The 13,289-nt window shown below is 38.1% G+C and overlaps 1 protein-coding gene across 1 annotated transcript in view; it reads left to right on the top strand.

Annotated features, from left to right (window-relative positions):
• LOC135201784 (calcium-activated chloride channel regulator 1-like) overlaps positions 1-13,289 on the top strand; it is a 78,303-nt gene that overhangs the window by 41,155 nt on the left and 23,859 nt on the right. Inside the window, 1 exon segment of the mRNA XM_064231035.1 lies at positions 7,526-7,823. Within this exon segment, the coding sequence (XP_064087105.1) occupies positions 7,526-7,823 (298 nt within the window).

The following is a 13,289-nucleotide window of genomic DNA, read 5'->3' as shown; positions in this document are numbered from 1 at the left end:
CATCTACAAGGAATTGTGAAAATGTAAATAGTAAAGTAATTAGTGAGATACTTTTAACATCAAATTACTGCACTCGTATTAAAAGATATACAATTAAGGCAATGTGTAATTGGGGGAAAGTTAATAACGGACTTGAATTAATTAGATATTAATGAAATCTGATGGCAATACAATGACGCAGCAGTAATGAATAATAGAAATAAAAGAACTGTTATTGTGACGAGAATGTGAAAGCAAACCATAAGCAGTAATACAAATCTCTCTCTCTCTCTCTCTCTCTCTCTCTCTCTCTCTCTCTCTCTCTCTCTGTTGACCTACATGCTGAAAAATTTTTGGTAATTGCTCTATATTCATGTTTTTATTCAATTACATTATCAACATATAATTTTTTAGATTTTTTTTTCTATGTTTGTAATAACACTTCATTTATTTTATTTTATTTTTTTTTAATTCAAATCTTGCATTTCACCCTTGATTATTCACTGGAACATTTACACTATTATCGTCGCAGAAATCTATACTGATGTTACCTTCAAAATATAACACCCCCATCCCACCCTTCCCTTTCCCTGAACCTCCCCCCTCCCCCATCTCTTACTCTACCCCACTCACTCCCCATAGTACCACCCACGGTCCATGGTACCACCCATCGCTTGTTCCAACCCACGTGTCATTAGAGGTTCGATCTGGCCACTTGTGGTGGCCTATAGGTCTCTATGCTTGGTGGTTGGCCACCGTCCCACGGGGGTCATCTCGTCCACTTACGAGTCGTACTGACCACTGCCGCATCTGTCGTTCCGCGGCGCCCCTGTTCCTTTTGTCAAATACCGACGACACATTAGCGGTTTTTTTTTTTTTTGTAGGGGATGGCATAGGTAAATGGCTGTTTGCCACCTGTTGGTCCGTAGGCCTATCTGGTTGTAAAATGTATTTTTTTTATATTCTTTTAGTGCGTTTATCCGCTCAGGTGTTATCTAGCGGTCGGATCTCAGGTGTTTCAACGAATTTCCGCGATTCCTTTTGGTGGTCGTGGTGCAATGGAGAGGAGGATATGATACTTGATGATGTATAGGTAAATTCACCTGGAAAATTTCACTATAGGTGAATTCCACCACAATAAAAAAAAAAGTTAATGAAAGAAAGAAAAAGTAGAAATTTTAGTTCACATTTTATTCTGACATTAGGACAAGGAATAACCGCGAGTTATATATATAAAAAAAACTCAATTTATTCACACAAAATTCTCTTAAGACAAGTTACGTGTAGTGCTTCTTAAAAATTGCAGGTTTTAATTTTGATAATCTTGCACTAGCTTCTTCAGTCGGGCGTTAATATTTTGACAGGTATTTTTTCTTTTTGTTAAGACTCCACGTTCAAATGAACGCTATTTTTTTCTGGTTTAATCCATCCACCTTATGGCAGTATACGGTTTCCACAAATTTGGATGAGTGAATGGTATGCATTGTGGAAACCATTCTACCGAGTCATTTGATCTTGGTAAGACATTTATTGTTTTTTATAGAATTTAAGCCAAAGACCAAGCGCTGGGACCTATGAGGTCATTCAACGCTGAAACGGAAATTGGCATGAAAGGTTTGAAGGGTGTAACAGGAAAACATTGCTGTTGCACTATGAACCAATAGTTAGGAGAGGGTGGAGAGTAAGATGGAAGAAAGAGAATGTAAAAGGAGATACAGTAAAGGTTGAAGCAAGGGGTCGAAGGCACGCTGCAAAGAACGTTAAGTGGTGCACTGACGGTATTACGGGGATTTCTGAATGTAGAAATACAGAAACAAAAAAGAAGGCTCTCCATAATTCACTTTTTTCTGAATGTGGAAATACAGAAACAAGTGAATTATTTCGAGCTTTTGCAAAGTCCGTTAGAAAGGTCACAGGTCGATTATTTATCCTTCAATCACGCACAGCAATCAGAAGGCGATAATGGGAGTTTTCTAAATCATCCGACCCTTTTTCCGAGGAAAAAACTTTTACATTCTGTCCGGGTCATCAATGCTTTTCGTATATGTAATTTTTTTTCGTCGCGAAGCTTACGTTTGCCCATCACTGAATGTTGCAGGCCTGCAGCCATGGTCGCGACCGTCGGAGTTAAATTAAATAGTAAAAAATGAATAGGTAAAGGTACGTTAAGGGAGAAACTAGAATTCAGATCAATAAAGGAAAGGAACCAACGGTAAGTACAAATACCCAACAACCCTAATTACCATAAGTACTGGAGAATTATAATGAAACAACAGTAGCCATTTAAGAGGCATTTATAAATGTCACGCCTTGTGTCAACAGTTTTATTTTATTTTTTTTTTTTATTTATTTATTTATTTATAGCAATCTACTGTATATCAGTGGAATCAGGACCAAGAGCTATTTCACACGGTATGAAAAATTATTAAAAGAGCCTTAAATCTAGGGTTGAGAACTAGAAGGGCCAATGTCATAAACCATGTTTTCAGAAAAACGCGTTTAAAATATTGCTTCCTTTATTAAAATTCAGGTAAGTACAGCAAACGAAAGCTTTTTTTGGGGGGTGATTGCTTAACTTATAACATTGGCCATTATCGCACTGAAACAGTGATAAATTTCTAGTTTAGTGACGGTCTTAACTACAATCGGCAATTTTTTGACATTGGCCTTTTTAGTTCTCAGTCGTAGATAATGCCTCCAGTACACCACCTGAGGTGGACCGACGGAACTAGCCCCCTTACGGGGGAAACATTGGTAACAACAGGCCAGAAATATAAATATTGGACGCATTGACCGTAAACCACAGTTTAGGCAGTTCGTTTGAAACCGTTTTGGGTTTTGTCCTTAACTTTACCGTGGGCCAGTTGTTGCCCTCCCACTTGTTTGTTTTTGTTTGAGGTATCGCCGACACCCAAATCCATCCGCCACGGTAACGTAGCCTTACTGTAACCCCTGGAACCCCTGTGGTTAGCGCGCGCAGCGCAAACATTACCTCTTGCCAGAACATGCCGTGCCTGCCAAGAATCTTTAAATTTGCGGCATAAGGCGCGAAAGCGCCGTTTCCGCCACGGCCTTTCTGACAGCACACATAAACGATCGTCGCGGTATTAGTAGCTCTACTTTGTTTGTTGTTGTTTTGGTATCGCCGCCATATTGGTTTTTGGTGTCTTGGCGCCGAGTTCCGCCGATTTCGGTCGGCGGTCGAGTGGGCCCGCTAATCTGTAAGTGCTCCACTGTTTTAAACTCTCCTAAAGTAGTTATGTTAACTGCTGTTGCAGAATTGGCTTCGTGCCTCCATACATCCCTTTACCCTGATGATATGTGAGAACACGAAAGCATTCAGTCGAATTTTTATTCTTCAGCCCTTCTTCCAACTCAGCGATAGATCGTCAATATATTTATGTTTGTGGGCGTAATATGGGTAGATTTAGACTCGAGTGTGATTTGCATATGAGAAATTTATGAACAAAGCGAGAGATAAGGTTATTGGCGTATTTAGAATCTCACGTGCCATTTGCATACGGAAAATTTATGAACAAAAAGGAACGGAGAGATAAGGATGTTTACGTACAGTACGTACACCTATCGATAAGAATAAATGCTCCCTCTGCCTCCCCAGGACGTTAATAAAGGCGATCTTGGCTTACCGCGTCTCCCGCGAACTGCTCTTTGATTTTTGCATATCGTTGTGATCAGCCGGAGGAGGGAAGCAAGGGAAGGGAAAGGAGCCCACTCGTTGTTGCTGCTGCTGACCCGTAAATAGTAAATCCACTGGCTCTCTCACCCTTCTTGTTTGGTCTGCAGACCTCCCTACCCCGTCTTTTTTTTTTTTTTTTTTTTTTTTTTTGGGGGGGGGGGGCTTAGCTTTATATATATATTATGTTTCATGCCATCCTGACACATCATCAGTCTGTAATATAAAAGTAATTCTCATTTGTAAAATATAAATTTAAAGTTTACTTGTTAATTTAAAAAGGAATATATAAAAAACAAAAATTATTTACTTGGTGACATTAAAATTGGCGAAATTTAAGTATAGTCAGGAATATTAACCTTTAATAATCTAAGAATAAGAAATGAATGGCTATAGGACTATATTATAGGATCGTCATTTGCCCAGACCTCGACTACGACAAAAGTTGAGCAGAGGATTGACTAGAATTGAGGGAAGAAACGAGGTGCTTGATACGTAAAGACTCAAGTGTCGTTATACGTATATTGGCTGTGCTGGGTATTGTCAATTATCGGAAAATGTTTTTTTTTAATTTCAGTTTAACAGTGAGCTGCATGAATTTATTACATAGAAAAATTCAGGGTTGTTATCCTCAGGCCAGTTTGCAACAAGCGTTTTTTGTTAATTTCATTTTAACAGTGAGCTGCATGAATTTATTACATTAGAAAATTCAGGGTTGTTATCCTCAGGAGCCAGTTTGCAACAAGCGTATCGTCGATCCAACGTAAGTAACGGACACCTCGGGCAAGTAAATTTGTAAATGATATTGGATCGCATAAACGGTTGCAATGTCTCTTTATGAATAAGGAGTGAGCCTATTTTGAGAGGATTAATAGGTATTACATTAGCTTTGAGACTTCCGAACTCTTTCAATAATTTTCTTGTTACGGTCTTCTGATTTATTTTTGAAAAAATATGGATTATTTTTTTTAACTAACTCGTACCCTACGAGAGGTCTTTTATAAAATAAATAAATAAATTGCTTAACCTGAACTTTACGGAAATTACCCCTTCCTTTGATGTACCTAAACTACCCATATACGCCACTTTTAACTATTTTTTTCTGCTGAATCAAGGATAATCCCAGTGCGGGAAGCTTCCTCAGCCTCTGTATATTTATTTATGGATTTGTTGTTGCGGGGGGTGGGGGGATGGTGTGGGCCTTTGAGTTCTACCCACATTCTCGTTTGAAAGACAAAAGAGAGAAGCGTCCAAAGAGGTAATGAAAAACAAAAAAGAAGAGCGTCCAAAGAGGTAATGAAAGACAAAAAAAGAGGAGCTTTCAGAAAGGTAATGAAAGACAAAAAAGAAGAGCGCCCAAAGAGGTAATGAAAGACAAAAAAAAAAAAAAAGAGGAGCTTTCAAAAAGGTAATGAAAGACAAAACAGAGGAAAGTCCGAGCGTCCAAAGGGTAAACAGAGAATCACGATCTGCATTGAAATCTTGCGCCAAAAACAAACTGGAACAGTTCTCTTTCGAAATCTCGTCCTATACCAAAGGTTGCAGAGCTCCGGCGAAAAAGAATAATCTTTTTCCTATATAACACACCTTCCCTTGTGCAATGTCAGCCCTTCGAAATCTCCCGCCGATCGCACCTTTTCCTCCCTCCCGAATCATCATCTATTAGATGCTATGTCTTCATTCCCCTGACCAGCGAACGTATCTCGCTCTTATCAGTTCTCCTTTCGTTGTTCGTAACGAGACGAAATGGCATTGTTACCCAGACCACTTCTTCGTCTCTTATGTATTTCTTTGCTCTCTGGCGGGGTACCCCCAACCCATCCACCCACAACTCATATACAGCCCACCCCCCTTATTTTCGTTTATCAGATTTGAGTCCTCTCTCTCTCTCTCTCTCTCTCTCTCTCTCTCTCTCTCTCTCTCTCTCTCTTCTAAATTGATGTTTATGTTCTCTATCACTGATTCGTCCCAACATTGGTGGTCTTTTGAATCAATTTTTAAGAATTTTTTTTTACTTGCTTTGCAAATTTCTTTCGCTTGTTTCGTTTCATTTAAAATGTCTCATTGTATATTTTGATACTCTTCTCCGTGTCAGCATTCTCACTTCTTCACCCTTCTCAGATTTAATATTCATCCCAGTTACATTCATGGATTCTCTGCATTTCCTTTCTTCCCATTGTTCTCTTCTTCCCCCGTTACTTCTTCACTTCCTCTATTGCCGTCAAGCCCTTGTGGATGTTAAATTACAAATCGGCATGATATCACGACCCCTCGCCGCCCCGCGCTGGATATCTTATACAAAGTCGACGCAGCGGTACCTGATGTGTTGCCAATTAAACGCACCACTCCGGGCAGCAAAACCATACTTCATTATCATTTAGATAACAACGGAGATCATCATAAATTCCGGTCTCCCGGCCCGAGAAAGAGAAAGAGAGAGAGGGAAGGCTGAAGGCCTTTCTTCGGGAGAGAGAGAGAGAGAGAGAGAGAGAGAGAGAGGAGCTTCAGGGTGTTGTACCATAATCGCGGTTTCGGGAGAGATTTATCATTCGCCGCGGACTGATCTCGAAATAAGAACCAGATCAACGCTGGACGTCCTTATCGTTGGGGGTCCCTGTTGGTCAGCCTAATATGGCGGACGGTAATCTAGACTACAATGGCAAGTCAAGTCTTGTATCCCTGTGGTATCCGTTGCGCCAAGCCTTAGCTATGTAACTGCGTTGGGACGCCATCGTGGGTCGAACCACGCGTGGTCCAGCATTGCTGTAGGCCTGTTGAGATAAATGATACCGTGCCCTCGTAATAGAAAGGGGCTAGAAGCTTTTGTTGTGTCGATGATAACAAAACACTGCTGGTAGGAATCTGGAAGTATCCTTTCTGGTGTTATGAGGCTTTGCCGAGGTGTCTTTGAGGTAACTGCCACGAGTCTCCCAGCATATGGAGTGGATTAAACAATCGAGACGTAGTGTAAAAATTGTTGTGTAAGAGCAATGAACTAAATTTCGTTAATCTTCAGTTATAAACGAAAATCTAATTTAACTCTATCTAAATGATGCTTGATTTGAATTTCAAATTTACCCTGGAAAAAAAAAAAAAAAGTTTCTCTCGAAGTTCAAGGAACTATGCAGTAGTGTTATCCTTTTTTATTGCATTCAGTTCCATTCTTAGGTGATTTTTTTCCATCCTATTTCAACAATTAATTTTAAGATCTTTTTTGCAAATAAGGATTGCCCAAGAAATTTGGTCTTTAAAAATATTAGGCTATTTCAGGAAAATGTTCACAGTCCACAAGTGCCAGTTGTTATAGTTCCTAAACTAGATTTTTTAACTGCAAATCAATTAAGCAACTCGAGATGGAATTGAAATACCGTTTAGATATTTATTATCCACATTACTTTTAAATTAATTTTTAGTAATTAATTTGCAATAAAAACCCTACTACCTTGTAAAGATAAACTGCTGATTTATTGCGTTCTGGCACTGTATACTCTTATACTTGCCCCAACTGCCGAGCGCAGTATTTGGGTAGTTCCTTTGAAGGCGCTCAAAACAAGATACTTCCAGCATGCAGGGATCAGTGACAGGGCAGGTAGAGACTTAGCAGTAAACACGGCAGTAGATGCAATCAGACAAGACTATGTATATGGGATTTTAGGATTGTAGATCCTTTTTCAAAATTGTATCTTTTAAGGATTTTAAAATGTATCTATATGCACAAACTTAAGCCACGACTCAACCAAGATCAGTCCTCCTTTCAGTCATCCATAATCATGAGTATCAGATTGCCCAGGAATTAATCTCCAGCAACTACGATTTAACAATCCCATTCACTCTTCATTCTCTCAATTCCAGAACTCCATAAGGGCAGCCTCCAGCGCCGTCTTCACCGCCACCAGAGGTCTCGCCAGTTTCCGCAACGTGAAGGTCCTCGTCCCGACCACGTGGGACGCCACCTCCTGCCAATCCCTTGGGGACCTCCAGGGCGCCCTTAGAGAAACCTGGGAAGGCGCTGACCTCAGGGTAACGAAAGGCAGTCACCCATCCCTTGGGTCCAAGCCTTGGACTTTGCATTCTCAAGGCTGCGGGAAGACTGGGGATTACATCTCCCTTGGCCACGAATTTCTGCTCTCTAACGAGACTGCTTCAATCGGTGAGTTTACTAGTTTGTTCCAATAATTGTTTTCTACAGCAAACATTTTCTCTTAAAAGAGAATGTCGCTATTGCGAGACGATGCGTTCAATCTCTAGCTCCGGGGTTCTTAAACCTTTTATTGGCCGATTCAGAATCTTTTAAATTTAACACGGTGACCCATGCTGTCATACTCTTCAATCTTAGAAATACGTAATTTGCATATCCAGCATCATAGCTTCAGTAAACCTAACTTACATCCTAATGTGAAAGTAGTCTACTTTAATATATTTACTCAATTTCGTCTAGATAAGAGTAGAATTGGGTTTAACTCCCGTCAGGGTAGTTTAAAAATAGGCCCAAAATTGAAACTCGCCGAAAATAACTAAAAGCCTATGAACAAGTCTTAAAATAGAAGGGAATCGAGCTACCAGAGATATCCAGTACTAAGCCAAGTAGGCAGAAGTACCCAATAAATACTACCACCTCAGGCCCACAGATGAAAAGACACCTGGTAGAAATAAAGTGGCCAGAACTGCTCAGCAAGGGCAGTAAGACCTCTTGGACAATATTGGTGTCAATTATCAGTAAAAGCAAAAAAGTTCGTTCTTTGTTATTACATAAATCTAACGTAGGTAGGTTCATAGTTTTGATGTAAAATTTACTTCGTAAAATGCAAGTATTTATAATGTTTTACGTTACCTTCATCTTTACAGAACTATGCAGAAAGCAAGTAGCCCAGTATAAATAAAAAATTATTGGTACAGAAAAAAATAGTATAAAAAATTTTTCGTGAAAATCCTTTTTGATATGGCTTAAATCATTGAATAAACCCCAAATAATTGTTTAACCATAAATCCAGTTAGCCGCCAAAACTTCATTTACTTAATTTTTTCATTTACTTAATTTTTTTCTTTCTTATTCCAAAGATTTCTTGAAAAATAGTTTATGCCGAAATGAATCTATACGAACATTTTCCTAAAGTCAAAATCATAAGATACCTGTAATGCACTGTGATCTTTATCTAGATCGGTAAACCTGTTATTCTTAGAGCATTATATCATTACATTAAATTTCATGAATCAGTTGTATTATAACTATATGTACACTTTCTATTGACATTAGCCAAGAGGAAAAGAAATGACCAACATAATAGAAGACAATGATTTATTCAGTTAAGTGTTACATTTCCTGCCTCCTAAAGACAATTGGAAGTATCCTTAAATTTATACGGCAGCTTGAAAACCTAACCATACATTAAGATTTCTTGACATTACGTTTTGTGAGCGAATGCTATGATTTGATCTAGGAGATACAGAGAGCAAATTCAAGTAATAATAATGCCTTAAGGAAGTAATGGTGAAATTTGACTGCGATGTAGCTGCTTCATAATGAAATACGCAAAGTTAAAACTATTGAACCCCCACTTGAGTAGCCATTACGTTACTTTGACCTGAACTGGGGTAAAGTTACATTAAAAAAAATTGCAAATCGAATTCACGTATCACTTTAAGAAACTTCAATTATTAAACCCCCCTGAGCCTTGCCCATAGGTCCTAAGACCTATGGACATGGCATGGAAGGGTCCTCCACCCCTGCTGGGGCACCGCACCCCTGTTCGCAGAAGAACTCTTGAAATAATACCTTTTAATTACTAAACCGTACCTTGATAAAGAACCATTTTCCACATGGGCGCTTTTGAAGAAAACGCAATCCTGGGCAAAAACTATGATAGAACTTGAATATCTGAAAGAAATTAATATACATCAATGGTCAAAGATACAGTGCATGCTAAACTTACATTCATCATAAGTTTACCACAAATAAAAGTAGCTGTTCACATTTTGACAACTTGTAAATGATATAGCTTAAGTTACCTATATGTTATAGACTGTAATTAACTTAGAAGAGCGTAATTGACAGTACTAACCTTAAAACTAGAGAAAAACAGTCGTAAACTAAGTATAATCCTCATGCCAGCCAGATACAACGTTTCACTGCGGATAATCTCTCGGCTGTGCTTGCCGGAACCTGAAATGGTTTCCATTTGTAGTTTGGAACTCTTACTTTAACCTGTTAAGAATTATGGTATGTTGGGCATTTTGAAAATTACTGAATAAACGGTTTGTAACCAAGTGTACTGTGACAGTATTTTTGAAGATAAAAAATAAAAAACAAAAAAAAATAAAAAACTTGAAGCATTTACGAAACATAAACATAGCTGCAACGATCTCTTAAGAGAACAGTAACAAAGGATTAGGGGAGACCGATACCTAGAATAATTCTGTAAATATTAAAGAAAACATTGAAGTTAACAGCAAGATGAATTATACACACAATCTGAAATATAAAGCAGTAACCGATTAGTTTTGTCACAAATATTGAATAAAATCGCAGAAATTAAAAACTTTTAAAAAGGTAACTTAAATAGAAAACGAAACTACTGAAGTATCTAAACTTAACGTCTAACTCAAAAGCTGGAAGTTCCCATTCCTTCACGGAGACTCATGGTGACGATTATATCTCCACCAGCGTCGCAAAGTGGTCGACCAGTGTAGAAAGTCTCCGCGTCGAACAAACCGATAACACTCAAATCGTACGATAACTGATGAGTTTAGTGGTTTAATCTCTGGTATCAGTTCTCGATGACGTCATCAGTTTTCAGACATGGACTACAAAACGACAAGAGTGGCGAGACCATTCTGTGACAGTCCCCTCTAACTAAATGTTAAGTAACAGTTATTGTTAAAGGTTACGCTCTGCGGCAGATTCATCACTTAGTATAAAGTAATGGCAAGGAATATTGTTTAGGATTCTTCACTTAGTATAAAGGAATGGCAAAGAATGTTATTTAGATACTACCATAAACATTACCTGCGAAATCGCGGTCAGTGTTTTGGAACAATAGATGCCAGCAGCGTCGTTATTGGCTATTTTCGCTGAGCATGACCAAATACCAGTGGCAGACGATATAGCAGTCAATCAGATAAAAATGCCATAGCGACCCATTTGTGAGTCGTGACCCAGCTGTTATGAACCGACTGTTGTTATACGAAAGGATGAACCACAAGAAAGTCATTTTAGAACTTTTCTCTCTCTCTCTCTCTCTCTCTCTCTCACCTCTTTCTCTCTTCTCTCTCTCTCTCTCTCTCGCTCTCTCAATCTCTTCTCTCTCTCTCAATCTCCTCATCTCTCTCTTCTCTCTCTAATATCATGATATATTATATATATATATATATATATATATATATATTATATATATATATATTATATATATATATTTAACATAGCACTTATAAGTACATGAAGACTATGGTTATAGTACTATGCAATACAATTGTTCTGCCAATATGAAAACTGTGAGAAAACCAAACCACTGTATATAACGGCAGAAAAATACAATGAAATCACTGATGTTGATGGTAATATTACATGTAATAACTATCGCCGTGACTGTGACGACTACCGGCGTAACTAAATAGGGCACAGCTCGGAGCAGATAGTAATTTTGTTAATGAAAGTTTCCGTTAAATAGTCGGGAGGCTTACAACGGCGGAAAGGGAAGAGGGGAATGTAAACTATACTTAGAGATCAATGGAAAACACGGGAAAAAGTCGGGGAGATCTCTTTATGGCTTATTTTTTCAACGTCTCTCTCTCTCTCTCTCTCTCTCTCTCTCTCTCTCTCTCTCTCTCTCTCCCTCCTCGTCATGCGAGCCACCACCCGTTGGGGGAAATAAATATATATATATATATGTGTGTGTGTGTGTGTGGGTGTGTGTGTGTATACACCAACCCCAGCTTATTTACCGCAGTATATCCCCATTGCTCACCTTATAAATTTTTCTCTTAGCCGCATATAATACTGTGCAAATAGTTCATTTCATCAGTTTCTTCTTGTTGGGGATGGGGATTAAGCTTGCCTTATGCCAGCACGGGCTCTTGCTCATAGAGCAGCCCGTAGTATCAGTCTCCTTCTCAGTCGTGTACCTATATTATATTAGTCCCAATTGTGGCTATTATAAAATCACATATCTGGTGAATGTGACCGGTAGATTCTATATATATATAATATATATATATTTGTGTGTGTGTATTTATGTATGCATGTATGTATGTAGTATAATAATTCTTAGGTATACGCACGAAATTATGATAAAATCTTACAAACCGCCAAAAACAAAAAAACAAAACAAAAAATCCGCAAACACCCAGTTGCGAAATTAAAAGGCACCAGACTGAAAAAGAAAAATCCCCCAACAAAATATTTTAATGGCCGTCTCGGTTGCCGTAATGAAGGTGCAAACGCCAGGTGTGGCTGCGAAAAATCCCCAGAAATCAGCCGAGACAGGAAAAGAAAAAGGGCCGAGAAATTAAGGAAAGATAAGAAATTAGGGAGAGAAGGAACTGACAAAAGCCGCCACGAGATGACCCCGGATGATTAGGGGAGACGAAATTACGGTCGGTCGGGAATGACGCCGAAATCAAAACGGAGCGGAGGTTGTCTGTCTGTCGGCGGAGAATTGGGGATAGGAGAGAAAGCAGCGTTGAGAAATTCGGAGTAAATAAGGTTTCATTTATTTATTTCTTACTTGTTTTTACGCCTGATCGCAATCTTGATCCGGTACTGTACTCTTGTAATTATAGTGAAAGTATGAACCGCTTTTCATAGTGTTTTTACATATTTAGAAATTTTAAAAATGAGGCCTATAAGTATAAATCCCTTAGAGTTTTCTTGACGACAAATTTTTTTTGTCGACCTTAACGAATTGAAGGTTTTTTATTGTATTTTATTATTTATTATTTTATCTATTTATTTATTTATTTATTTATTTACTTACTTATTTACTTATCTTTTACTTGCTTTTAGGCGTGATCGCAATCTTGATCCGGTACTGTACTCTTGTAATTATAGTGAAAGTATGAACCTCTTTCATACTGTTTTTACATACTTAGAAATTTTAAAAATGAGGCCTATGAGTGTAAATCCCTTAGAGTTTTCTTGACAAATTTTTCGTCGCCCTTAACGAATTGAACTTGCCGTGCGATTTTATTTTTTTCGTTCTGTATCTGCTAGAATAAAATTTATATTAATTAAGTTGAGCTTGTCTTGCAGTTTTATTTTCCAAGTTCTATATCTAAAAAGAGTAGAATTAATGTTAATTACAATTAAATGGAAACGGCTCATCCGAAACGGCGACCCCATATAAAAATGGGAACAAGCTGGGAAGAAGAAGACAATTAAATGTTTTTGACGATTTTATATTTTTTACAAATTGCCAGACAAGCACAAGATACTAAAATTTACGTTAATTCACCATGTAAACCTTGTTTTCCCCATAGATAAGTAAGTTTGTACCCATAATTATTTTTTGTATGCTATTGTGTATTTTTGCAAGGAAACCAGGCCCCTATTTTATGCTTACTTTTGACTCATTTTTAAGCTTGCTTTTGACTCATTTTATGCTTGCTTTTGCTCATTTTTATG

This window comes from Macrobrachium nipponense, chromosome 28 (genome assembly GCF_015104395.2).
Source record: "Macrobrachium nipponense isolate FS-2020 chromosome 28, ASM1510439v2, whole genome shotgun sequence".
Classification (NCBI taxonomy): Eukaryota; Metazoa; Arthropoda; class Malacostraca; order Decapoda; family Palaemonidae; genus Macrobrachium; species Macrobrachium nipponense.
This window is presented reverse-complemented; position numbering and strand designations above follow the sequence as displayed.